Raw genomic sequence first — 26,428 nt, forward strand, 5'->3', positions numbered from 1 at the left:
TTAATCTGACTCTAGCACACAGAAGCAGTGGACCTCACAGCTAAAGAGTGTGTAATGTCAGTGTTTAAAGGCTTTAAAGAGAGGAAAAGAGCTAAGTCACATCACAGTAATAAAGAAAAGAAAGTTTGTATGGTTTCTTGCATTACCTGTGGTTTTTAATCTTTCGTCCTCTGAGATTCTTCCTAGAGGCTCATTTCAGCAACACTGACATGTTTGAAAGTAAGATGTTGTCTGTTTTTCACCAGGGGTTAAAGCGCATGTTGCCAGGAGACATCTCGAGCGTGTTATGAAAGGATCTTGTTACTTAATAGGCTGCTCCAGAGTCATTATTACCCTCTATTCTGGGAATAAGAGATATCACTAATTAAAAACACCAATATTCCTGACTTTTATATTATCTGAAGTAAGCTGTATCTGACTCACAGGCTGGAAAAATGGCATGGTATTAGCATGCAGAAGTTGTACCTCCAACATTTTAAACATAATTTTTAAGCTATAAAGTTTGTGCACAAGGTGGTTCTTCTCTGTCAAATCCTAATTCAAGCATCTTGGCCCAAAGGATTATAGAATCAAGGCGATGAATGATATAGGATTAAACTTTAAGAAATGGAGGAGAAACAAACAGGTGAAAATATTACAAGAGGTGCTTTTTTAAAAGTTACAGGTAAGTGTTGTTTCATAAAAAGATTAAAAACAAAAGTTCACTTTATCTCTTGACTGATGTTCAACCGTTGTAACTTTGTCTTTCAGAAAGGAGAGGAGAAAAGAAGGAGAAGAAGAGGAGGGTGAACACTCTCTGGAAAATAAAGATAAATATTAATCCTTGTTATTTTCATTTTCAACCGGATAATAAATTTATAAATAGCATAAGGAGGAGGGAAGGAGGAGAAGAGGTGGGGGCCGGGCCATATCTGTGAACTTCCTCAATCTAAAAGTAAAAGAAAACATTTCTAATGTCATCAAAATTTATTTATCAAGCTCTAAAGAACTTCATGTCTGATTTTCCCTTTTGTTTGTAGTGAAGCCCCTTCTTTTTGGGAGGAGAAGATAGGGGAGGAGAAAAGAGAGAAAGAGGTGTAATGGAGGAGCAGGTGGGCCATAATGGAGCTTGAAGTGACTCAGAAGGGTAAACATCAACTTTAACGTCTGAACTCTGAAAGCCTAGAACATGTGGATTCTTATCTCTTTAACTTGTTTCTTTCAGGTGATTAAAGTCAGGAAACAGTCCTCATGTCTTCACACTGACCTATGAGCTCAACAGATATTCAAGAAGTTTAAGGGAAAAAAAGTCAAACTAGTCAAACTACAGTAAAATGTGTCTCGTGTTTGTAATGTTACATTTTTTGCATGAAAAATGTTGTTGTAGGATCACAACACGGTGGAAAAGATCATTATTTGAATAAACTGAGGTTTGTTTCATTATTCTCTTGGTTATCCATAAATTGACACTGAATTGATAAATTAATCAACAGCAAGTCATATCTTACTCAGTGTTAAACAGACTCTTCAGTCATTCATAATGTGGTATCAGTAATGACTGAGTCACACAGTAACTCAGAGGAATTAGGTATATTATTATAAGGCAGAACAAATTCTGGGTAGAATTGGTCAAAAACACTCACAATGATGACACGAGGAAAGGCTGCGACACTGCCACGAGACGAAAAGTCACAAGATGGAAGACGAGTTAAAAAAGACCTGAGGAGTGAAAACAACGAGACTCACTTTATCAGGGAGGCGGGAAACAAAAACTAAAGAGAACTAAAATGAAAAACAAGGGTAAATTACTCTATAAAACAGGAAACAAGATATTAAAAATGAGCTAACTGAGCTAGCTAAACAAAAATAAACCTGTCAAAAGGAGACAATTATATAAAAAAGTTCACGAGAGTTTAAAAAAAAATGTTTACCTTGATATTCCTACGTACTGGAAATACAATGAGCAAAATAATCTCATAGACTTCGAGGGAACAGATTTTATCAGCTGAGAAAATCCAGATTCACAGCAGTGGGACAATCTGGGGTATGAGACACTGCAATTGTCATTTTTTCGAGTTTCGTTTGGTAAATTAGCTCAATGTTTACTGTAGTTCATGATTTTCACCACTAGATATCAGCACATCACCATTAGTCACAGGTCTGTTTTCATTCTGAGGGCAAGTTATATATATATATATATATATATATATATATATATATATATATATATATATATATATATATATATATATATATATATATATATATATATATATATATATATATATATATAGAGAGAGAGAGAGAGAGAGAGAGAGAGAGAGAGAGAGAGAGGGAGAGAGAGGTGTGACTTCGACTTTGGTGCGACAGAGCCCCATGCAGTGAGCTCTACTAATGTCAATAATTAATTAACATGTAAGCTAGATTATCTATATTTAATATATATATATATATATATATATATATATATATATATATATATATATATATATATATATATATATATATATATATATATATATATTATAAAACATAAAAATAAACAGAGAAAATAAATTCAAAAAGTTAAAAACGTCTGATCGAGTATCCTAATATTGCTTGTAGAATGTACAACAAAACCTATGACCATAACACACCCAAAATGTACAGCTGTGCCATCTAGTGGTAGACAGTTATATCACGTGATTTCAATGCTGAATCAGTCCTCATTTGTAAGCAGAGAATATTGATATGTACATAACAGTTAAACTACTTTATTTTAATCACAGTTTCTTTTTTTCCAATTTCTTGTCCATTAATCAATAATATTACTCTCCTGTCATAAAAAAGTGGTGAAAAAAGTGTGAAATTAATGTGAGTTATTAACTGTTTCTGAAGAGACGGCCTGTGGTGACTTAGAGATTTATGTACACACAGAGCACATTGACACTTTCATTGTTTACGGCACAATATTTATTCAACAATATACAGATTAATTTCTCTACATCTCAGACAGTTTCTTATATTTATCTTGCTTTCACCTTTGTACATTTTTTATTTACAGGATTTAAAATAAGTCTTTCTCTCCATTTATACAACATCAATAGTACAGTGTTATCACATCGTCCAGCAGCTTCCAGTGAAGCATTTAGATTCGACTCGTGGTTGATAATCCGTTTAGATTTCACAAACCGACTGATGTCTCTGAGCCACCGAGCAGCAAACTGACAGAAGGGCTCAAACATGCACCAAAAGTCCCAGTGTGGCTTACTCTATGTGAGGGCAGTCAGATGATGAATGGATGGTCCTCTTAGCTCACCTACAGGACAGGTCCTTCGCTCTGTAGCACCACAGAGGGTGTGGAAACAGAATCTCTGAATGGGGACACTGTTGCACCTTTAAAATCAGCTTCTATGTGTCTGCCCCACCCCACCCAGCAAGGACTGATGAAAGCCAGCACACCAAAAACAAAAGAGGGGAAAATGTTGCATAGAATCAATTCAGACTTCAAGAACTGAAAATTTGGTGCTGCCATTTTTTTTCTTAAATTGTGGCTTTTTTTTTATAAACTCCTGAGACCCTTCCGACCACATCTTTTTTTTTATGTTTTGTTTTGGTTTTAAAAGAAAAAATAAATAGCTGTACCCTTAGACTTTAACAAAAATAGCATTGTGTTGGATGTGACATCACATAAGTACTACTTTAAAGAGACTAAAACCCTGCATTGAGTGTATACACATTTGCACATTTATATATATCATTTCATTAACTATCTTGAGGAGAGAGGTGGATGAATTAAAGTGCATTATACTGTAAGAAAACAAAGCCCACAGTTATCACATGCAGGGCAGGAAATGAACTTTGTAAACCAGCGACAGCATCTGACCTGGTGATAATCTTTACCCACTGAATAAGTGAATCCCCACGTGTTGGTTTCCGATCAAAACAGAGTCACAGTTATGTTTTATTACAATCAATAGCTGGCGTTCATTTCCTGCCCTGATCATGCAAATAACATCAGACACCAAGGAATATCTGTCCATCTGTTACTGAAACTGACGAACCGTACCAACATGGCTGCTGGTAGCCTTGGTCGAGGGCACTCGTTTTAATAACTTGAACACGACACCAGATTTTAAAAACAGCAAAATAAAGGTGCCACTCAGCTCACAAAATACAGCAAATGGGATTACGACTCCTCGCAGGAGCCACACAGCACAGAAATGACAGCAGACAGGCTGGGCGTGAACCGTAGCTGCACTCCTCTCTGCTCCTTCCTCCAGAGTTCAGTCCAGCAGGAGGAAGAGGAGGAGGACGAGGACTAGGACGAGACGCCAAAGAGTCGACGATTGAGACTCTTTGACCTGAAATGTTTAAGGCTAAAGCGCACACAGGGGCTCACTCAGGACCGGGAGCAGCAGCTGTGGGTGTTTCCAGCACAGTGAGGGTAGCGTGAGTGTGTGGGGTTCTTCACTGCAGACTGAACTGACTTTTATATACACTTATCATTCATTCTCGACTTAAACAAGCACGTGAGCAAGACATGGAAGATGCAACACCACAACTGACATCCACAGTTAGTACACAGACACAGAATATACTGCTTTTACAAGTGAACAGCTAAGTATGATTGTGAATCTATGTGTGTCACAGTAAAAGAGAAGTCATGGCAAAAAAAAAATGAAAAGGTGAAGCTGCATCTAAGGGCACGTTGAGCCATTCGTCCAAGCATCCCTTTTTACGTCCCTTTCCTTTGAAAAAAAAGACTCAAAAACAGAAAAAAAGGCATTTTAACTTAAGACACCCAAGCAAAATTAAGATCCTTAAAGAGAGGATGTGTTTTGGCACATCTGGTAAAGACAGGGATGGGACTCAGGGTTTGGCTTTTGGGCTGTTTCATGCGTTTGAAACAGCCGTGCTTTTGAAAGAAGGGAAATAACATGCAGACAAGCACGCCATGATCAAAATCACTCAGCCTGGCCAAGGTAGCAAAACACAAGGCTAGAGCTAGCAGTGTGCACAGGCGCAGGCATTTAACAGCAGAGATGATCCAACTCCATGCACATGAGGGCTTTTAAAAATTGCACTTTAGAAATCATTACATAAAAAAGGAGGAGGAGATTTCTCAGGGGAATTTAAATAATCAGGTTAATCCCAGTGTGAGTTGATATATGACAGAAAAGAACCTGAAGACAGTCGTGATCTTGTTTTGCAGCTGGTATTTTGTGCAGGATGCAATCAAACAGAATTCAAATGGACGACATTTTCAGTCGTAACTCTCATCGCCCTGAATCACCTTCAGGGATCTAGTGTCAAACCACATGGGCTCTGGAAATCCTGCGTCTGATTGGGAAACAGGTGTCTGAGTGGCAGGTGAACACACAATGAGGTAGAACAGAATGTTTCATGAGCATCCAATCAGAGCACACGACACAAAACCACTGTCATGACTACGACAAGCCTCCAGAGGGCGCAGACCCACTGGTTGAGGAAATTACATCGACGAAACACACCAACAAGTGCTTAGAGATGGAAGGACCCATTACATGGTTTGAACCACAAGAACAATCTCATAGAAAATACAGTCATTGCCTTTAGCTTCAGACAGACTTGCACCGTCCACGTCATTTTCATCCAGTTCTCCCACAAGATTCAGCTTCAGATTGCAAATCAGGAATTCCTCTTGTAGCTGCACAGAAGTGATTTCCTCAGATTTGGCGAGTTAAAACTTTGGGGACAGACGAACCTTTGCCACATTCCAGTTTGGTTTTAACAATCTCAGGACTCTACAGATCAAATCGTTGGGTGTGGGCTGAAGACGTAAGATTTCTCTTCTTCCTCTGACTGATTTTTGCCAAATCTGTCAGACAAGTTAAAAAAAACAATCTACTTTCTTTGGATTGTGATTTAGAAAAAAAAAAGTAAAATAATCTGATAAATTAAACTGTGTCTGTCTGATTAAAAACTGCAATTAACATGATAATCAGCAAGAATGATTGCACGTGAGCCCGGGAATGAAAGGGAAGGAATGAGGAGAGAGCATCAATCCTGCTCTTCTCCACATGAGTGACGGTAAGTGTTATTGCTGACTCATTTCTGACTGATTCAGTCAGGAACCAAAAAAAAAGGAGAAAAAAAAAGAAAAGAAATGTCATATCTCCTACAGCTAGCATCCTTGTGTGGGTTTCTCCGCCGTCTCTCGTCACGGGACGCTCCGCTCGGTCACTCTCGAAGTCTGTTGTTGGAGCAGTTCATCATCACGACTTTACTCTCTGTTTCATTTTCAGTGACGCTAAACCCGCCAGCAACAACTGCAGGTCATGATTGTAAGTTTAATGGATGCTAAAAGGGGGGAGACACAACTTTGGAGACCTCAAGGTGTGTCCCCCACACACATACACACACACAAACACAGATACACACACGCTACAACACAGATAAGTCGACAGAGGTTGCCAAAGTGGGGCTGTCAGGAGTTGCAGAGAAAACCTGCGTCAGGATGTGTGTTATCAACAGGTATTTGTGTGTGCACGTGTGTGTGTACATGTATGTGTGTGTGTCTAGCATGCCCTGTTCTGCACATTAGACCTGTGATATGATCTGCATGTTGAAGCTGGGGGAGCGGGACTGCTTGGTGAGCGGAGCACCAGGGGAGAGGAGGTCCTGGGCCTCCTCTGGCCTGATGAGGTGCTCCTCCTTCAGGCTGATGGTGGAGTGGCGGTGAGAGCCCACAGCTGGAAGCATTCTCTCCCTGTCAGAGCCTCCCGCCGCCTCCTCCTGCTCCTCGCCACCTCCGTTTAAGTTGAAATTCATGCAGTCAAAGGACTTGCTGGATGAGGTGCTGCCAGTCCGCACGAGCGTGGGCCCCGCGGGGAAGCTCAGGTGCTTCTTTATGGGGCTCAGCTGGATGGCGTCCAGCTTGATGCTGGCTGGAGGCGATTGCTGCCTCTGGTGGTGCCTCCTCATGCCCGCCTGGATATCCGCCGACAGAACCACCGGCTTCTCCGGCTCCTTCTCACGCTCCCTTTCCTTTTCCCGCTCTTTCTCTTTGTCGCGAGTCAGCCGGGCTGTGATGGCTTTTTTGATGCTGCTGCTGCTGCTGTTCAGGCTGCCGCCCCTCGGCCCCACGCCGCCACCGCCACTGGGCTTGGTGCCGCTGGGCTGGCTGCTGTTTGACGCACCCGAGGAGAAGCCTTCGTCTGGGTCGTTTATATTGAAGGAGTCTTCCCCGCCGCTCATACCATCGGCTTCTGATCAGGCACCACACACATACACAGATAAAAACAAGACAAACAGCATTAAAGTGAGAAAGATCAGAATATAGCTGAGGTATTAACTAAACTTCAGTAGCTTGAATGACTTTCTACTTAAGTAAAATCAAATTGTTACATTCTACATTTTTTAGCTCCTGATACATGTTAATAGGCTAACAACAAACTGTGGTTAATCTAAACAATAAGATTGAACATTTTCAGAGTTGTTGCATCAATAATGCATAGAATTATTAGATTTCAAAGAGCCCTCACACTCACAGTCATCAGACCACGCTGCTTCATTAATTCAGTAAAAATAACCTTCAGCTTTAATCATCCAGAGTGATTCAGATCTAAATATATGCTACGATAATATTAACATATTGACATAAACAGTGAATAATCCATGTCTGTTTGAAAGCTGGAAGGGAAGAAGATAAACGGAGTTAGAAAAGAGCATTGTGTCAACGTACAGTTTCAGGGTACAGCCTGTTATATGAAGAGAGACAGAGGATCAGCCGCCTGTCTCTGTCATGCATCGTTGGGAACAAGCAATATTGGAAGACAGAGAACTGCAGGCACCATCAGAAAAGAAACGGAGAAACCCGAGAAGAAACAAAGGGTCTGGACTGACATGCACATCAAAATGAGGAGAAGACGCATGCTCTCCTGCCTCATCCCTCCTTCCCTCTATCTCCTGCAGCGCTGACCCAGCGGTCACATGGCCGGCCAGCCGAGACGGACCCGCCAATCTGTGGAGAGCGCTGAGGCGAGTCCGTACACCTTATCAGATCGATAGAGCTGACAGCCCACACGGCTAAATGGGCCAGTGTGAGAGACCTCTCTGTGCAAAGCAATCCCAAATGAAGAGCTAAACTCTCTGCAAAGCTTGAGAAACATGGAGGCAATTATAGGATCGTGGCAGAGTTTTTCTCAGTTTTAACCTTTGACTCCAATTTTACTTTGGAAACGAAATGAGCTTGAAACTGAAGATTTATTCTGGGAACATTGCGTATTTCTCTTTTCAAATAAAAAAAACTCTTTGCAGGTTGTTTGAATTTTCCTGAACTATGGTCCCATCTAAACTGCTACATTAAAGCTCCTGTGAGGAAGTTTTGGTTTGTGTTGACTTTGGTGCCCCCTATGGACAAACCAGTGCCTGAACTGAATAACTTATTGATCGTCTTTTCTCTGGAAACTGTTGCTGCAGTTTCTTATCTGACATCTTGATGGTTATACTCTCACTTGTATTTGTAACACTTAAGACAGTGGTTGCCAACCCTTTTTGTCTTGGGTGTCCCCTCACTCGTGTGTTTATGATTCTTTAAAAGTAGAACATAACACAACTGATGATTATATGAAACTAATTTTATCTCCTTAATTTGAACATTTAATTCTCTGGCATTTTCTTCTTTTTAAACTAAAACATAAAAATAAATATGTTGCCTTGAAATTAAAGAAGATGTAATTGAAATAATAAACGGCAAATCAAATGATCAACCTGTTTTTGTTAGATATAACTCTTGTTACATTCACCACAAAAAGAGTAAGTTCCCTTTGAAAAGACATTTAAACTTTGAATATTATTTCAAGTGTTTAGTTCCTGATTTTTAGACACACTGCAGCAGTTTAACTTTTTCTTTTCATCAGTCATCTGAGGTTTGTTAAACAAAAGCTGGAGGAAAACTCTTCTGTTGAGTTTCAAAGAATAAGAGGAAAGACTAACAAACTGGAACCTCTGCCCCAAAGAGAGCAGAAAGACGACTCCTGTATGAGCAGGAGAAGGGTTAGCGATCAGCTGATGGATAATATGTGCAAGTGGATTCACATCACTGATCATCATGACAGTCCCCACAAACTGATCAGGATGAAGTTTAAGTAAATATGAACCACACAGTGACAGGGAGCACTTCTGCTTCTGCTTCTGCTGGCACTGAAACTTGTTTGTCTTTCATTTTTTCCAGGCTGCAGGTAAACAACTGTTTTGACTTCGATGTGGCTGTGCCACAGGTTAATGTCTCCCTGGAAAAATTAGTTGTAGCACAAACGTACCATTTTTTTGACGGGCTGATCTCAGTGCTTCCAAGTTGGAAATAAATGCTTAAATGTTTCCACGTACCCCCTGCAATGTGTTAGCTTACCCTGGTTGGGAATCACTTGCTTAAGAGACGATATAACCCGCTTAAAAAATAAACCTTAACAATAAATTCTGACATTGTCGTGACCAACAAAACACTCTCACAAGATGCTGTTGATTTTGGCGCCCCCTGTGGTAGCAGGGCTCTTATCTTCTGTCCTGTGCACATCTAACTTGTGCTTTCTGGCGAGAAAAGTCGAGAAAAGTCTTGTATTTTTTTTTTTTTAATGTCTCACACTGAATATTTGGCAAGGAAAGCTTTTTTTTTTTTTCATTTTTCATTATGCAATTATTCACCTTTGTCCGGAACCTACCTCACAGCAAGGATAACAAACTTTTAAGCTATTCAAATTTAAAAAATAATAATAAAAAATCAGGCTTTTTGACTGCGGCAGCTCTTTTTATAACTCATTTTGAGGCATTGGTGTTTTTCAATCTGCTTCACAATCAGCCTAAAAACTTCTCACAGGAGCTTTAAAATAAGCACTTCCCTCTGCCACAGCAACTTATCTATCTTAAACTAATACATACTATATTTTTGTCCCCATTTAGACTGAGTAAAGTTTCTCTCAATCATTTCTTTAGATTCTGTACCTACATTGTGAAAAAGATGGGATGGCTCAGACAAACACTGACCATTGAGCCAGGGGAATGAGCTGATCTGTGGTCAAAAACATGTATCTACCACACATGGAATAGACACACATCAGACGAGACAAAATGGGCCATACAGTGGCTCCTGACACTGCTCTGAGTTTTAGGGTTTATAAATCTGCTGATTTCTTCTCACGAGGCCTCCTCCGTTAAAAAGCGTTCTGGGGTTTCATGTCGGAGCAGAAGTTTTTTTGAAGCTTGCTGTTGCGTGCGCATGCATGATGTCGGGCTCGTTCCCACTCACTGAGCTGAGGAAAAGGAAAAACTCATCATGGCGGAGCAAAACATTAGCATACACTTAGAGAAAAACAAAATGGGAGGCCTCCTCCTGCAGAGTGGCGGCAGCAGATGGGTGCTGCTGGCCTGAGTGACCCTTAAACTTGTGGTGCTGGCAGTACAGAAACAAGATGTCCAGTACTTTGTGCCAGTTCTGTAAAGCCGACGAATTTCAGCGAGAAAAAATCTATAGGACCAATTTTGAGTGTTCGAAAGCCCAAAGCTGCAGGCGTGGAAGAAAACATGCTCAGTGAGTGACAAGGATAGCAGTCTAGCGTACTTTGGAGGCATGATGAGGAGGAAGAGAGGATATGACATGATGACATGGCCCATGCAAAATGGCCGCTAGCCACACTTCCTTCAAACCCAGAATAGGCGACTCTTTGCTCTTGGACGAGCTGGAAAAATAGTCTGGTAGCAGAGGGGTTGTCGGCTGAGGGTCTTAGAGACTGGATGAGTTAGTATACTCTGGGGAAGTGAAGAGGCAGCCAAAATTGGAACGGCAGAGTTAACCCTCTCAAGCTGAGGAGGGGCAGGAGGAGAAGGAGGAGTAGGAGGAGGTGGGTGGGGATGATACAGATCGAAAGGGCACCTCCTCCCGAGACCCTCTCTGCTCTGAGTGTCCGCCCCTGTCCCCTACCCTCGAATGTGATGGGGGGAATGATGCTGCTGCTGCTGCTGCTGTGGTGGCTGGGAGGACGCCCTCCTTGCTCCTCTTTGGCTGCGGGGTCCCAGGTTGTGTTGTAGCTGTTGTGGAGGTGCTGGGCGAGGCTAGGAGGATTGACGACGAGGCTCAACTCTGCATCGGTTGAGTAGTCAAAACAATCTGGGATCAACAACACAGACGGGGAAACGTGTTTCTTTAGTGGCAGCACGCCTCAGGCCTCATCAAGGGCACAGCAGGCCTCACAGCTGTCTGAAAACTCATTTGTGGAGAATAAAAAAAGATTGAAACGGTGCTTCTAGAAATCAACATCCCACTCCTCGCCTATCTACTGGGTAAAATGGAGTCAGTAGAGTCTACAGGCACCATTTTGTCGAGTTTCTCTTACACCACGGATCTTAATATTTAACTGGTGAAACAAAGCACAGCACACACTGAATAGACAAGACGAGCAAAATAAGAGCAATAAGGAGCAGTGAGTGGCACAAGCATTGAAACACAGAGACTGTATGACCAAGTTTACATACAATATCTGACATGAAACACCATTTGGTTGATGCTAATGGTGTGACTGGTTATACACAGAAACAGAGAGCCTGTTAACACTTTTATTGACATGTGCCCTGGGTGCTCTGATCACAAGTGGACACATTCAAGTTCACACCTCACTTCCTCTGAGCTACATTTTAAAATATGTTTGATATTACATTATTGACTTTTTTATTTATTTATTCTAAAGTTATTTTTGGGGCTTTTTATGCCTTTAGTTGGAGAGGAAAGGACAGTAGATAGAGACGGAAACAGGGTGAGAGTGGGGACTGCTGGAAACAGGCTGCAGGCCAGACTCGAACCTGGGCCACCCACTCAAAGGTGAACCTCAACCTAGACCTCTAGGCCATCTGTACTACATTTTAAAAAATGTTAATTAAGACAAAAATATTAAATGATTGATAATTTATTATTTTTAAGCACTCAATGCTGAAAGAGAGAATTTTATGTTTTTTTTGGTGAAGTGTTGGATCTGAAACGCAGACTTGAGACTCAGTTTACCCAAATAAACAAACAAAAATATGAGTTAATCTGTGTTTTACACTCTTTACATCTCAATAGAAATTCTAAAAAACCCTTAAATCCTTAAGATTTTTAATATGCTACACTATAATGAAGAATGATACACCAAGTGAAAAAAGTGAAGCCAAAATGACCCAACCTCCAAACATTACTGCAGTACAGGTCACCTCCATTATGTCATCAGATTGGTCACAAATGCCTAATTATGAATTAAAAATGTTTTCTAAATGTTTCTTTTCCTAAAAAAAAAAAAAAAAAAAAAGTATTGTTCATATTATGTATTTTATGCAAAAAAATGGATTGACAGAGCTGGAGGGGTTTATATCGAATGCTCCACTCACTACTCGCTGATCGTCTCGGGAACTTCCCTCCAACACTTCAATCTGTCCACTTGTGTCTGATCACCCTGAGCGCATGTTAAAACCCGGTTCAAACAGGGCCTCTCACATTGGGGTCTCCTCTCACTGCTAAAGACAAACACCAGAGAATTAATCCTCTCACCTAATAGTTCCTTCTTGTGGATTTTCACTGATTAAAAAAAAGGAACAGCTTGTAAGAGAAGAGTTTGAATCATCACTGAACACTGGTTCTTTGTCTCGCAAAACTTTATTGTCCCTGGAGTGCTAACTTCATAACGAGGGCGAGTAAAAAAAGAAGGGTAGTGGAGTCTATCGCTGAGCTCTCTGCGCTGAAGCCTGGCTCATTTTCTCTGGCAGGACTTTCCTTTCTCCACAGCGGCTAAACCTTACCCTCTCTCTTCCATCGGTGGCGTCGTATGGAGGCGGTGGTGATGGCTGAGATTGAGATGCGGCTGATGGTGGGCGTCACCTCCACCTGGAGCACCTTACGCCCGCTCGGCTCATCGGGGGCGCTCTCTGGCAGCGAGTTCTTCATGGCGTTCCCCAGCTGGAGTGTGTAAACACACAGATTCAGACCAAACATCTCGGGAGTTGGTATGTCGATAAAGTCTTTTAGGAGTGTTAGAGATCTTACCAGGAGAGGCTGGGAGTACAGCTCCAGCTGAGCTCTGTACAGAATGTCCTCCAGAGCTTCCTGCCCCATCTCCCACTCTCCATTGTATCTACAACAAACAAAACAAAAACAACAAATATGAGCACACCGGCAGCTAACAACGTCAGACTGTGAGCTCATTTGAGTGCACAGGAGTGTCTGAATAGATGCCTTGATGTGTGAGTCACATCCTCCTGAACTATTATTAGTTATTCAGTCTGGCCTGTAGCTACAGCGAGGGAGGAAGGAGAGGTTAGGGACCAGTCATCGTGATTATACTCCTCTGTCAAAGAGTTTACTCTTCAGCCTGAGCTGTGTGGAAGATGTTGCTGAATACGGCTTTTCTTGAAAATTCTATTCAGCACAGACCTCTGCCAAGCATATTGTGATTGTCACCAACACTTTAGTCCTACTTTAATGTTATACTCCCTTTCAGCAGACTGTCTGCTACAATTTGGTGTTAGTTGCAGGTCTGTATGGTAATTTGTTACCTGAGAGTGTTGAAAATGATGATGACCCAGTACATATTTCATATTCTGGATCTTAGTAATCAGAATATTGCCAGGATTTGGATCGTACTTTTACATCTGTCAGAAATTATGTTGACCTTGTCTTGTATTGTGTTATTGTGGAGTTATTACACATATGGTGAGAACGGTCCTATCTCACAATGATAAAGAAACCTTTAAAAAGATCCTGGATCCAGACGGTGATCCGGATCACCTCCAACATTTAATCACTTCTTCCTTATCTCATTTTGAACATTTCCTGAGAATTTCATCAAGATCCATTTGTTACTTTATGAGTTATGTCATTTACAGACAAACAAACAAACTCTCCCAAAAACATAACCTCCCTTGTGGAGGTAATGAGATATGAAGAATACTGACCGCATGAAATCTCTAAGGGTTTATCTAAGATCAGATTCAGGGATATCGTCTGCCTCACCTCCATCTCTAAATGATGATGAGCTCACTCCGTCTTTGCATATGGTAATGGACACAGGATTAAAGGATAAGCTTCATTAGACAAAAACAAAACAAGAAAAAAAGAAGAAGAGGACAGCTGAGCCCTCTGATGTTGTCCTGCACATGAAACGAACCCACAGCTGGGGTTAAATGTGTGTGGGGTTTTCCTTTTAGACTCAAGATAAAAGGGATGGAGTAAATGGTGGGTAAAAACAGACTCTCTGATGTTGTGAAAGCCGGACTACGGGTCCAGAATATATTTCAAAACCTCAATCGATACAAAAGAAGAAAAAATTAAATAGGGTGTCTATTTTTTTGTGCTGTCCCTGCACATCTCTCCTCCTCTCTCTTCCTGCAGTATTAAAGCGTTTTAGCATTAGCGGACATATTAACCTAAATTCCACACAGCCCTAAACGAATGCCAACGTCCCTCTTCATGTGTGGATTGATGTTTATCGGCAGCTCGCATGCGCCTGCTCAGGCCAGGGGTGAATGTGAGAGCTTGGAATGTCAGTGAGGTGACCTATGGAGGGGATTACTAAAAAGGCTGTTATTCTTACACTTACACACTCACTCACACACACACATACAGTCTAGGTTTTCACCCTGACTGCTCCAATCTCCTGATTGCTGCTGCGCTCCCTCATGGGGGTCATGAGTTAGACTGCGTGCTCATTCTCTCCTCCGATCAGTGACTCCAGCCACCAGAGTATCAGGGGATCCATCTCTGACAACGAGCTATCAACAAGGAGACGTAATCAGCTTTGCAACGACTCCGCTCATAGGGGATGAAATCACCCGCTCCCACAATGCACTGCCGATGTAATCAGTCAGTACAGTCTGGGGAGCGTCTGTCCTTGGTGGAGTTCTGGCATATGCTCTAAAGACATTTTTTCTGCCTTACATCACAGAAAACTGGCAGAGACTGGGCTCATTAATGATGCCCAACAGAGGCACCGTAACAAAACTGAGCTCCATCATGTTAAAACAGCTCAGAAACACACTTTATACACAGAGAGATCTGTTAAGAGAAATTAAGACAGAGATAATCCTCCTCTTCGTTACATTCATTACAAGTCTGTGCCTCACTCTGAAATTCTCATATCTCAAATGGCTGGATGAAGGACATTTAACAAGGATGCTTCTTAGTTGGTGTTTGGTGTACAAAAATAAATTCTCTGCAGCCAAAAACAGAATTTCCATATTTAAATGTTTTTTCTGGTTTAAAGCTCCTCATGCACAGAGTAATCATTCTTTTCTTTACTCATCTCTCTTATACATGTTAAAGCTGTTTTATGACAAAAAATACCTCCTTTATTTCAACTGTCATGAATGTTTAAAGAGGGGGTACTTTGCTTTTTTCAGGCTTTATTTTGCCCCTCTAGTGTACCTGTAGCAGCTTTTTATGACTGACTGCTAAAAAATATCCTTCTTTTTCTCACACTGGTGGTTTAGAAAAACCTTATTTCAGCCTCTGTCTGAGACACTTCATTTTAGCTGCTGTCTCTTTAAGGCTCCCTGCCCCACAAACCCCCTTGCTTCTATTGGCCAGCCTCAAGGAGGCATGGGGGTAGCAGAGCTATTGGCAGACCTTGTTGTTTGAGGCCCACCCCTCCAACATGTATTGTGAAGATCTCGTGATTTTTAATTTTTTGAAAATCTGCAAACATTTAGGACAGATATCCAGCACTTTTTAAAACGTGGGAAAGCACAGTACCCTCTCTTTAAAATTATGACAGAACTTTCCTTTAATAGGCTAAAAAAAACATGAAATCCTACAGAAAAAATAACAAATTACAAAGTTTTTTTGCAACACTCTTGCTAGCTTTTGTAACTCATAGAGGCATTATTGTCATTTTTGGTTTGTGTCAACTCTTTTTAAACTCTTCACTGGAGCTTTAAATACATTTCACGTGCGGATTATTATATTTTTATTGCCTTGGTAGCTTTGTATTACCCCTTTTTTTAACATACACTAGAGATCAAAATTAGAGAACAATTTATAAACACTTGTTTTTTTTCCAAAATAATTTAATCCTCAATGCTCAACATTTAAAGGATTCTTTGTGGTGGCAATGCCATACCACTGGAACAGTGTTTTACATCAAAACATAAAGCATTGACAAAAACAACTTAATTTTGTAAAAAACATGATGATCAAAATTAAAGAACAGCAATGCCTGTAGTACAAAGAAAGATAATAACATCATTTTATGGAGGTTACAATGATCAAAACTTAGTAGGAAGTGTACAGGCCTTTGCTGTGAATTACTTCAGCACATCTACGACCACAGGACATAACCAGTCTCTCACACTGCTCTGGTGTGATTTTGGTCCACTCTTCTTTCAGTCTCTTCCACAGTTCAGTGATAGTAGTGGGTTTCTTGGTCATAACTTTGTCTCCAAGGATTTTCCAGAGGTTCTCTATTGGGTTTAGATCCGGACTCTGGGCTGGCCAATTCATTGCTTCAATGTTTTCACTTTTAAGGAACTGCTTTACTTGTTTTGCTGTGTGACAAGGGGCGTTGTCCTGCATGAAAATTGCTGGCTGATTGGGTGATGAATGCAGGTAAGGAATCAAATGCTGTCGAAGGAGGCTTTTATAAACATTTGCATTCACTCGGCCATGTAGCTGTATTAAAGGCCCAACTCCCGTTGCAGAAAACACTCCCCACACCATAACACTTCCTCCTCCACCTTTCACTGACTTCTTTACACACTTTGGGTTCAGTCTTTCCCCAGTCCGACGCCGAACATAATGTTTTCCGTCAGACCCAAACAAATTAAACTTGCTTTCATCACTGAAGTGAACTTTGGACCAGTTTTCTTCTGTCCACACAACATGTTCCTCAGCAAAGGTTAGTCTAGCCTTTTGATTCTTTCTGCTAATGAGAGGTTTGGTCACTGCAGAGTGGGCTTTCAGTCCAAATGCTCTCAAACGCCGAGACACTGTATGACGAGATATTGTCTTACCCTGTTGGTCACTGAACTGGCGAGCAATTTCAGCTGCAGTGTTAAACCTATTGCCCATGGAGGTTCTCCGTATTATCCTGTCCTCTCTTTCAGTTGTCTTTTGTGGACGACCAGCCTTCTTGGTGGACTTAAATGAATTTGTGGCTTTGAAGAGATGTAATATTCGGGATATCACAGATTTGGAACGGCCAACTTCTCTTGCTATTGCTGACAAGGTCATCCCTTTGGTCTTCATCTGGACAACCTGCTGCCGGAGGGTTTCTGTGACTTTAGAACGGCTTGCCATCTTGTGAAGTCAGTGAAAACTGCAAGATAGGCTGCCAGTTAAATAGGGTTTGTCAGATAATTAAGGATATTGGCACCAGGTGCCAGACTAACACCAATTACTGGGAGGGATCTGAAAGTGTTCTCTAATTTTGATCAGTGTCCTTTTTTGAATATCTGATTTAAGTTTTTTATTCTGTGTTTCAGAATAAATTTAACTCGTGCAATATGCTCAAAAAACTGACCCTGAACTTGTGTTTGAATACATTTATGAGAGGACAACGGAATGAGGTTTACATTTGTAAAATTGTGGCGTGTTCTCTAATTTTGATCTCCAGTGTATGTTTGGTGTCATTTTCATCAAAACCTCTTTCACATTTCCTCAACACCTTCACATATTGTCACTAATCATTTACATTATGAACAACTGCTTTTTGCAAAAATCTCACTTAAAAAAACGATTGTTCTATACATTTGTTTTTATATGTATTTGGGTTTTTTTTTTCAATTTTGCATGCAAACACTTATTCTTTATTTATGCTCTTGTTTTTTAACTATTTGCACCAACAGACCAAGACAAATTCCTTGTAAAATAAAAAATCTACAAGAATTAAAAATTGATTTTGCAAGGTGCCAATAAAAACACTTCCCTAAAGGATAATGTAAGCTAAGTAACTAGCCGCTGAGTAAATAACTAACTGCTCCCTTACATTTTGAAAACATGTTTTGCACCCCCCCCCAAAAAAAAAAAAAAAAAAAAAAATCTGTCAAGTGTCTTGCAGGTACATACATGGCGTGATAAACTGCTGTCAGCATCTGCACCATGAACTCAGGGTCCAGCAGCACCCGGTTGCATGGTTCCCTCCAAAGCTTCTGCTGCTGCCTGGGGAATCCACATACACACAACCTGAGGAAGCAAAGCACGCACAATGAAGCAAGATTAATTAAATGATCGAGAATTTTTCAGCAGAGAGGAAAATGGTTTGAGAAAACCTGGAAATAATTCAGGGCTTTGTGAGTCTTCAAATACTTTTTTTTCTGCCTGGAAGAATGGATCAGATAAGTAAAACAAAACGTCAGTTAATACGCCAAATAAACCCAAAAGATGTGAAGTTGACGGATGTAGTCAGGGTGCATAAAGCAAGGCTAAACTCTGATTTGAAGTTTTGGTCTAGTACTGAAATCTTCACAGCCACAGTTTGCCGCCTGTCTAGACTTGAGTTTGCTTCAGGCATTGTCCGTCTGCTTGCTCACAGCAGGGAAAGTCTTCATATCCTGACTCGTCTGGGAGCTGTGGTGGAACAATCACTGGGCGTCGGCTCCTCTTCAGAGCCTCCTTCTCTTTTAACTCCGGGGCGTCCCCGTGTTTTTGAGACAGACTGACAGGAATCCAGCAGCGTGATGCTTTCACTTGGCCAATCAAACATAGCTAAGCAATCAAACCATACTTAACAAATCCTCCTGCAAAAGCTGCCAGTATCAAGGTCAGTGTGGGGCTACAGGGCAGAGGAGGCGATTTAGACGAGATTCAGGAGAGAATGTGAAGGAGTGAGGATGAGAAGATGATTACACATTGTGTGCAGAAGGGAAAAAGTGTAAAACAAACAAGATGTGCTTTAGATGTGTGTTTTCTCACCTCGAGCTCATTCTGCACACTGACTGGTAGGAGGATAGGGGCATGTAGACCACAGCGGAGTTGTAACAGAGCATGAGAAAACACAACACCTCGAACCTGCAAACAAAAAACACAATGAGTCAATTTTCTGCAACACTTCACATCAATTTAGCATAAAAACTCTTAAAAACATCAAAACTCTCATTAGTTTTCATCTGCTGTACACTAAACCCTCATGTTTCCACTTTGGTTGAACATTTAATTCATAAAGTTTTCTGTGGAGCTTTAACCAAACAAACTATGTAGAGTTCTTCGATCAGTTTATTAACTCTGAACTGTTAAACCGTCAGCTGAGGAAAGTGCTGCTCTCAGCAGCTTCCCTCAGTGTGAGCTTCTGTACTGTATGCAGATGCTGAATGCTCTGCAGTAATCACACTTCAGCTCTCTACACACATTAGCAGTGTCAAGTCAGGACAAACACAAAATGTGTGAGAATATTCATCAGCAATGCATTATTCTGCAGTGATTGCAGGAACAACTTGTTTTTCAATGAAGGTTAGAGGAAAAAGATGCAAGTGTTGAAACCTCTGATATTAGATTATTAGCTCTAACAAAAACTGGAAAAAAAGTGTTGGTTTTGCTGCACATTGGACAATGAGCTGGGTCTTTTTTTGCAAACTCCGGTGTTCTCATTCCTCTCCCATGCACCTGTCCCATGTAGTCGATCTTGTTCCTTTTTTCTGTTTTCAGAAAATAAATCACTAACTACCAGAAACTGTATTCTATATTTGCAAACTCACTAAAGATAAACAGAAATATGGAGGAAATGATTATTAATGAACTGTTTTGATGTATATTTTTTTCACTGGTAAATAACACAACCACATGGACTCACTTATGTCTTTCATGGTCGGTCTATTTTATCTTCAGTTTTTGTACTTTTTGGGTCTCAGAAAAAATGTTTAGCAATTTAATTTTTAAAATGATGAAAACCAAATTGAGTTAAAAACAACAAGGAATGGGTGCGTACTGGTATCAGGTATTGGGCCAATACCAGTTTTATTTCAAGGTATTGGTACTTATGAATGCTGCCAATACCAGCAGCTGATACTCAAGTCCTCCTATTCAGTAGTAGGCACTACATTGCTGCAGCTGGATGACACGGCAAATGTGCATCAGAGTCCTGCTCAGACAACATGAATGAACCAGGGAGAGTTAACAGTTAAACTGTTTTATTTTACACTTTAATTTATTTTGAACTTTAATTTATTTTGAAAAATTACTAAAACTCTGAAAGCTGTTAATTTTATTTTTCACTTTTTTAATTTATTAAGAACAAATTGCAAACTCATAGTTGTTTATGTTTTATTTTGGACTTAATGGCAGAGTGACTGAGCCATTTTTAATCAAAACAATCCATCACTGTTAACTGAAATTTCATGTATCAAAAGTAGTGGTGTTGGTAGGGATGGGTACCAAATTAGATGCTTTTGTGGGAACCAACCAAATTCCATCTGTAGTACTGGGTATCGATTCAGTCAAAATCAAAAGGTATGTGAATGAGAGGAAGTGGAAGAGTAGGTGATTTTCCATGCTGGACATGAACACAGCATTGCAAATTTATATACTGAGAAAAAATATGTTTAAGTGAAAAACTTTGAGATTTTATTATTATTACAAAAAATAATATTAGTTAGCACAGTAACACAAACATGTACCAAAAGTTGGTACTGTTGAATACTGATACTGCTTGCCAGGTACTGGGCATCGGTACCATATAGATTCAAATGTGAAAGGTACCCAACCCAGTAATCGGTATTGGTGAGTACTCAGGAGGATGTACCAGTTGTGGTATTGTCTAAAAAAGAGGTATTAAACATTCCTATTGACAACAAAACTTTAGAAACCTATAAAGACAGTTCAAAACTTTTACAACTGTAGGCCAAATATAATGTTTCTATTCTTGATGACTTTTGTTAAATTTTGTTTGTTTTTGGTAATGAAAGTGACAAAAAAACACTACCTGACATATATCTATCATCGATCTATCTGTGTGATGTTTTTAATGATAGCCTTATTTTGGTGAAATCAACTACCCCTGGTCTCAGCACACCGCGTGGAGCTTTATGAATCTTTCTGCTGCAGCAAAGCTGAGAAATGTGTTTGAAACAGAAAAGCCTGAATAAACATTCAGTTTAAAAAGTTTTTTTTTTATTTCTTGGACAAATATTTGAGGAAAGTTAATTTTCTTCAAGCTCAATTAGTGCCTAAACTGCCAAATCTTGATCTCTATTTCCACAAGAGATTAGGGTCTACTTTTAAAACATGCCGAAACTAAAGTCTTTTTGAAACAAGAAACACAAAACTGGGTTTATTCTGGGTGAATATATGCCTGGCTCTTAGAACAGCTCAGGGTAATGGAGCCCTCGCTGATGTAAAAGTCCTGTATCTTGGTTTTAACGAGGAAGGATGTAATGGTGTCTGAGTAAACACAGTTTTCTGCTTATAAAAAAGCACTTTCAAGAAAATAGTAAGACCCTGAGGACTGAAACCTCATGAAATAGATGTGAATAGTTAAATATGCTTTGTAATAAAAATAACTTTTCCTCTAAAACTTAGAGGAGCAACCTTTGCCAAGAGGTGGGAGAGCTGAAACTGCTGAGTGCTGAGAGGAGGAGGAGGAAAACTGGCCCCCAAAGAGAAGTATCTGAAATCATCAATTTTCAGATTTGAGTATAAATCTCACAAGTGTTGATCCTAACTGTGTGTTCTGAGGTGAGTGTCTTCATGCTCGACATCCAGGAAGAGGACCGGCACTATAAAAGGGTCATAACTGACTCTGCGCTCAGGAGGAGGTAAAATGCTCGACTGTATATCAACTCTGGGAGTGAACCGGCATCCTCTCAGGAGCTCCAAGCTTTCTCCTCATAAACACCATCTCAGGCCATGCCACACAAATGGCTTTCCAGATAAGCTATGGGGCCTGGTCCTGCTGAAATCCATTGAGTTTATTTATGACTCTGTGTTCATCAGCACAGAGCTGCACAGCCCCACAGGACGACACGTCTTAGCCATTCCCCCCTTACACTATCAGCTGATGTTTGCACGTCTCTGTGCACGTGTTGCTGCAAATTAAATGCATGTACAAAGTGCAGCTCTGCTCATTTTGGTGCAGCAGTATGCAGCATTCCAGCATGCTTCATTACTATGCTCAGATAATAATTCATACAGCGCAGCAGAGAAAGTGTGAGAGCCAAAAAAGCTTTCAGGCCTGCTGAGTACGGCGGGAGGAGGCAAAGGTTATGCTCTGATCATCTTAAGAGGTCTTTCTCATCTGGTGGGGCAGGATGAGAGGTGAAAGAAACCATTTGTTAGAAAAAAAAATTAAAATTACAAAAATGAGAGAGAATGACGACGTCCAGACTGGTGGCGCTGTGCCTTTCACTCTCTGGTAATTCATTTACCGAGTTAATCTCTTTTATGATGTTTGCGCTTCCTCTCCCTTTGGGTGAACAGCTGCTGGATTCAGAGCGTTACCTGTTCTGAGCTGTGAAGGTCTCCCTCTGAGGGTGGAGGCCGCTGTACACCACTCTGATCAGGTCATGTTGACTGAGAGCTCCCTCTGTCAATGCCATGGATCCCAGACTCGAAGGCTGCACACACACACACACACACACACACACACGAAAAAGACAAACACAGTTAATTAAACACTTGTCCACTGTGTTGGCTTTTACACCCTGCCAGTAAATTGTCGAGGGAAAAGCAGCAGCTGTGCACTTCAAGGTCACACACTTGAGCCTTTGCTGAACTCGCATGAGGTTATTAATTTTCAGATCTCAGAAGAAACTGAACAGAATTTATTTTATTTAAAGGTATAATATTGTTTAAACATAGTTCAGATACACATTATGAAGCTGATGGGTTGCAATGAGATGAAAGCTTTTGCCATTTTCCAAACCAGGGGTCTGCAACCTGCGGCTCTGGAGCCTCATACGGCTCTTTTACTCCTTTTCAGTGACTCCCTGTGGCTTTGAAAAAAAAGTATTGAAAGAGAGTACTGATGATTCTCAACAATGACACTGAGTGAAATCATGATTTAACATTTCGTTGAACTAAATATGCACCAAATCTTGTAATAAAGCCACTGCTCTACTTCATCTCCTACAACAACCACAGCCCACCGCCTTTCCTTACACCAGGGGATGGGTACCTTTCACATTTGAAATGATACGTTACAGACGCCCAGTACCTGGCAATTGATACCAGTACTTAACAGTACCAATTTACTTTTGTGTGTTTATGTTGTAAAAAAAATATCAATTTGTTTAATAATAAGATATTAATTTTTTTTTCAGTTTAACATATTTATTCTTCAGTATATAACCTTGCAATGCTGTGTTCATGTCCACCATGGAAAATTGCCTACTCTTCCACTCCCTCACAGTCGCAAAGGTTCATTTAGGTGCCAAAACATGGTACTTTCTGGTTTTACGTGAATCCTGGTCCTTTTGACAGAATTCGGTCTATATCTATAAAGGTACCTAATTCAGTACCCGTCCCTACTTCCACCTGTGGCTAACTCTAAGTTTTATACCTTAAACTAAATCAACAGAAAGACCCATCTGGAAGAAATTAGAGATTTTAATAACTGCCAACACGCAAGCTTAATATAAATGCTTGATATGTGGCATGAAATTAGCAAACAAAAAAAATGACGAGTTGAGCGACATTATCAATGCGTTATCAAATTCAAGTATTATTTTTGTTTTTATCATTTTGCTCTATTTCATTAAGTTTTTAATAAAAAAACTTGTAAAGACACCTTTGCATAGACTTTTAAACATCAAATTGTCTTCATTGTGAAGGTAGCGCAGGTTTTGTGGCTCTGGAAAGACTTTAATCAAGGTGAAATAAAAACAGCTCCTTTGATGGTAAAGGTTGCAGACCCCTGTTCCAAACCTTGTCCCTTGTTAAGTTTTTTGTGCACAGGGTATTTAAATACAGTATGTTCAGCAATCGGTAACATAAAATCAAAATTACATAACACTATCTAACGACACATAAGCTCTATAAACAAAAATACATAAATGAGTCATAAAAACGATACAGAGCTGCTCTGCTTTTACCCATTAACTAGACCTCTCTGTGTCCTGTATACAAGAGATGTTCAGGAGCTACTAGAAAGGACCATGTAAGCCATTGTCACAGTTTAAAGAAATACACACTTGATATATTTCACTAGTGAATATATATATATATATATATATATATATATATATATATATATAGTGAATCTGTATGAAATATGACAGCCACTTTTTTAATTGAATTACCAAGAAAGAAAAATCATTCTAATTTACTGTTGCACCTATATGTTGTTTTTTGACATGAAAATTGAAAAATTGAGTGATCAGACCTTTAACAGTGTGAATACATAAAGCCACATCTTATAAAAAGAATCAAGCCACCTCTGAATTGACTAAACTGGTATTGTGCCATAAGAAACGTGTGAGCAGCCGAGGAGAGGAGGGATTGATTCAGGAAGGGAGAGAGCATGCCAATGCAGCAGGCCTGCAGGGATACGGCCACATGATGCGCAGAGCCGTACTACAGCTGAGGGTTGTTGTGATTCACGCACACACTCGTGAACCCTGCACCACCTTCCCGCCCCCACGCTTTCTTCTTTCTCTCAGCATGGGAGGAAGAGGCTCTCGAGCTTGTAATTACAGCGATAAATGGCTCTCGACACACGCCACACAATGTATTCTCATCAGCACTGTCAAGGACTCTCGATTCAGCACCTGCTTTAACGTACTGTTATATAAGAAAGACTCGAACAGGAGGCACTGCTTGGGTCCACCCTCAGAAATGGTTCTGGGTCAGCATTTCTTTTTAAATACGTAAGACTGTCAAGGTATTTCTGACATGTGTACAGGAGTCAGACAAACATTAAAACACAACTGTTAGAAACAAAACGTGAGAAGACTGACTCTTACATAGATGTTTTTAAAGTGTTTGTCCTATAAACAAAATATTACCCGAGGGCAGGGAGAAAAGCTGGCTGTTATTAAGAGGAGAGTAGATTGAACGAACTTCCCTCTAAGACATTCAATATTGAAAGCCCTCACTTGTGACAGCACACATAGAGGGATAAGCCCCGGAGCCGAGCTTAATTAAAATGGACACTGAGGAGGTGTCATCTTCCAAATAGCCTCCTCAGTTAGTTTCTGCAGCGCTCAGAAGTGAGTAGGAAGGGGGCAAAGTCAGAAAAAGAGAAGGTGAGATAAATACAGGGGAGGGGTTGGGAGGAATGCTCTGATTAAAGGTCAGACAGGAGCCGTACCTCGTGGTATATCGACGGTTTGGACAGAGACGGGATTGTGAAGGAGAGGAGCTTGCTGTTACCATCCTTGTCGACGATCTCCTGCAAGAAAAAACAAAACAAAAGGCATGCTGAGTCAGGAAACGCTGCGTCATTACAGTTTGGTGCTTGATTTTTAATTATACTGAGAGTCAGTATAATTCTGATCTGAATGCAGACTCCAAAGTCCACGATCGACTAACTCTACCCCCCTTTCTGCGGACCACATGACACATTAGCAACATATGCTTTGCAACATCTGTAGAATCACTGTCCCTCCCATTGTTGCATGAGCGTAAAACCAATCTGCTGGTTCACATTATTGACCCTGACAGATTAAATGTCACTGGCAGCGGCCTCCCCACTCAATTCCAATTTCACACAGTGATACATAACAGGAAGATGAATGCATCTCTGTAAACGATGCCGTTTGTAAACACATTCCCTGATTATCTCCAGCAGTCACTATCACAGTTAAAATGATAATGATGAGGCTTGTTTACTGAGTTGTGATGCTGGCTGTTTTTCATGTGGCAGGAAGCACTTTGTTCTACAAACCCTACGTCGTGATGATGAGGAGGATTTAAGTCGTGTGTAAGAGTTTCCAAAGTCTTTTACTTCATGTGAGAGTAACAGGGTTAAAATCTCATTTATCATTTTTCTTTGTAATTACAAAAACTATGCCTGTATACATGTGTGTCTGTGTTGTAGAGTCTCTTTAAATTCTGCATTAAGTGTTTCGATGTGCAGCCTCAGTTTCTTCTTCGCTGGTGTCTTGTCTTTTATATTTGGTTTACCCTCTGTCATCCTTGGGGAGTGGTAGATGTCTGTTGATCAGCTTTATCTTTTTTTTACATCTATTTCTTTATTTTATGTGCCCCTTTTAGTCTATGATGTGTTTAATGTTTTTATTGTCTGGATTTTATTTTTATTCAGTTGCTATGATGCATCCTAAATGTTATTACCTCTGCCAAGGAGGTTATGTTTATGGAAGAGTTTGTCTGTGAACAACATAACTTAAAAAGTAACAAAGGGATCTGGATGAAATTTTCAGGAAATGTTCAAAATGTGATAAGGAAAAAGGGACTAAATTTTGGAGGTGATCCAGATCACTGTCTGGATCCAGGATTATTTTAAAGGATTCTTTATCATTGTGAGATAGGACTGTTTTCACCATATGTGTATATAACTCCACCATAAACAGTCAGATTGCTTTGCAA

General features: G+C 40.3%; 1 protein-coding gene across 3 annotated transcripts in view; it reads right to left on the minus strand.

Annotated features, from left to right (window-relative positions):
• Positions 1 to 4,715: 4,715 nt before the first annotated feature.
• The window catches only part of LOC141808020 (hyccin 2), a 57,325-nt gene continuing 35,612 nt past the window's right edge, over positions 4,716 to 26,428 (minus strand). Inside the window, exons 6-13 of one of the 3 annotated variants that reach the window (XM_074694304.1) lie at positions 25,191 to 25,271; positions 22,382 to 22,497; positions 18,866 to 18,961; positions 18,020 to 18,136; positions 13,007 to 13,094; positions 12,763 to 12,919; positions 10,919 to 11,104; positions 4,716 to 7,208 (exon numbers count right to left, since the gene is read on the minus strand). In XM_074694304.1, the coding sequence (XP_074550405.1) occupies positions 6,541 to 7,208; positions 10,919 to 11,104; positions 12,763 to 12,919; positions 13,007 to 13,094; positions 18,020 to 18,136; positions 18,866 to 18,961; positions 22,382 to 22,497; positions 25,191 to 25,271 (1,509 nt within the window). In that variant the 3' untranslated portion in view covers positions 4,716 to 6,540. Of the gene's footprint in view, positions 7,209 to 10,918; positions 11,105 to 12,514; positions 12,542 to 12,762; positions 12,920 to 13,006; positions 13,095 to 18,019; positions 18,137 to 18,865; positions 18,962 to 22,381; positions 22,498 to 25,190; positions 25,272 to 26,428 lie in introns of all 3 variants that reach the window. The other 2 variants (XM_074694305.1, XM_074694306.1) reach the window with 2 other exon arrangements.

This window comes from Halichoeres trimaculatus, unplaced genomic scaffold (assembly GCF_033239565.1).
Source record: "Halichoeres trimaculatus isolate MK-OKI-2021-1 unplaced genomic scaffold, fHalTri1.1 fHalTri1_scaffold_19, whole genome shotgun sequence".
In the NCBI taxonomy this organism is placed as follows: domain Eukaryota; kingdom Metazoa; phylum Chordata; class Actinopteri; order Labriformes; family Labridae; genus Halichoeres; species Halichoeres trimaculatus.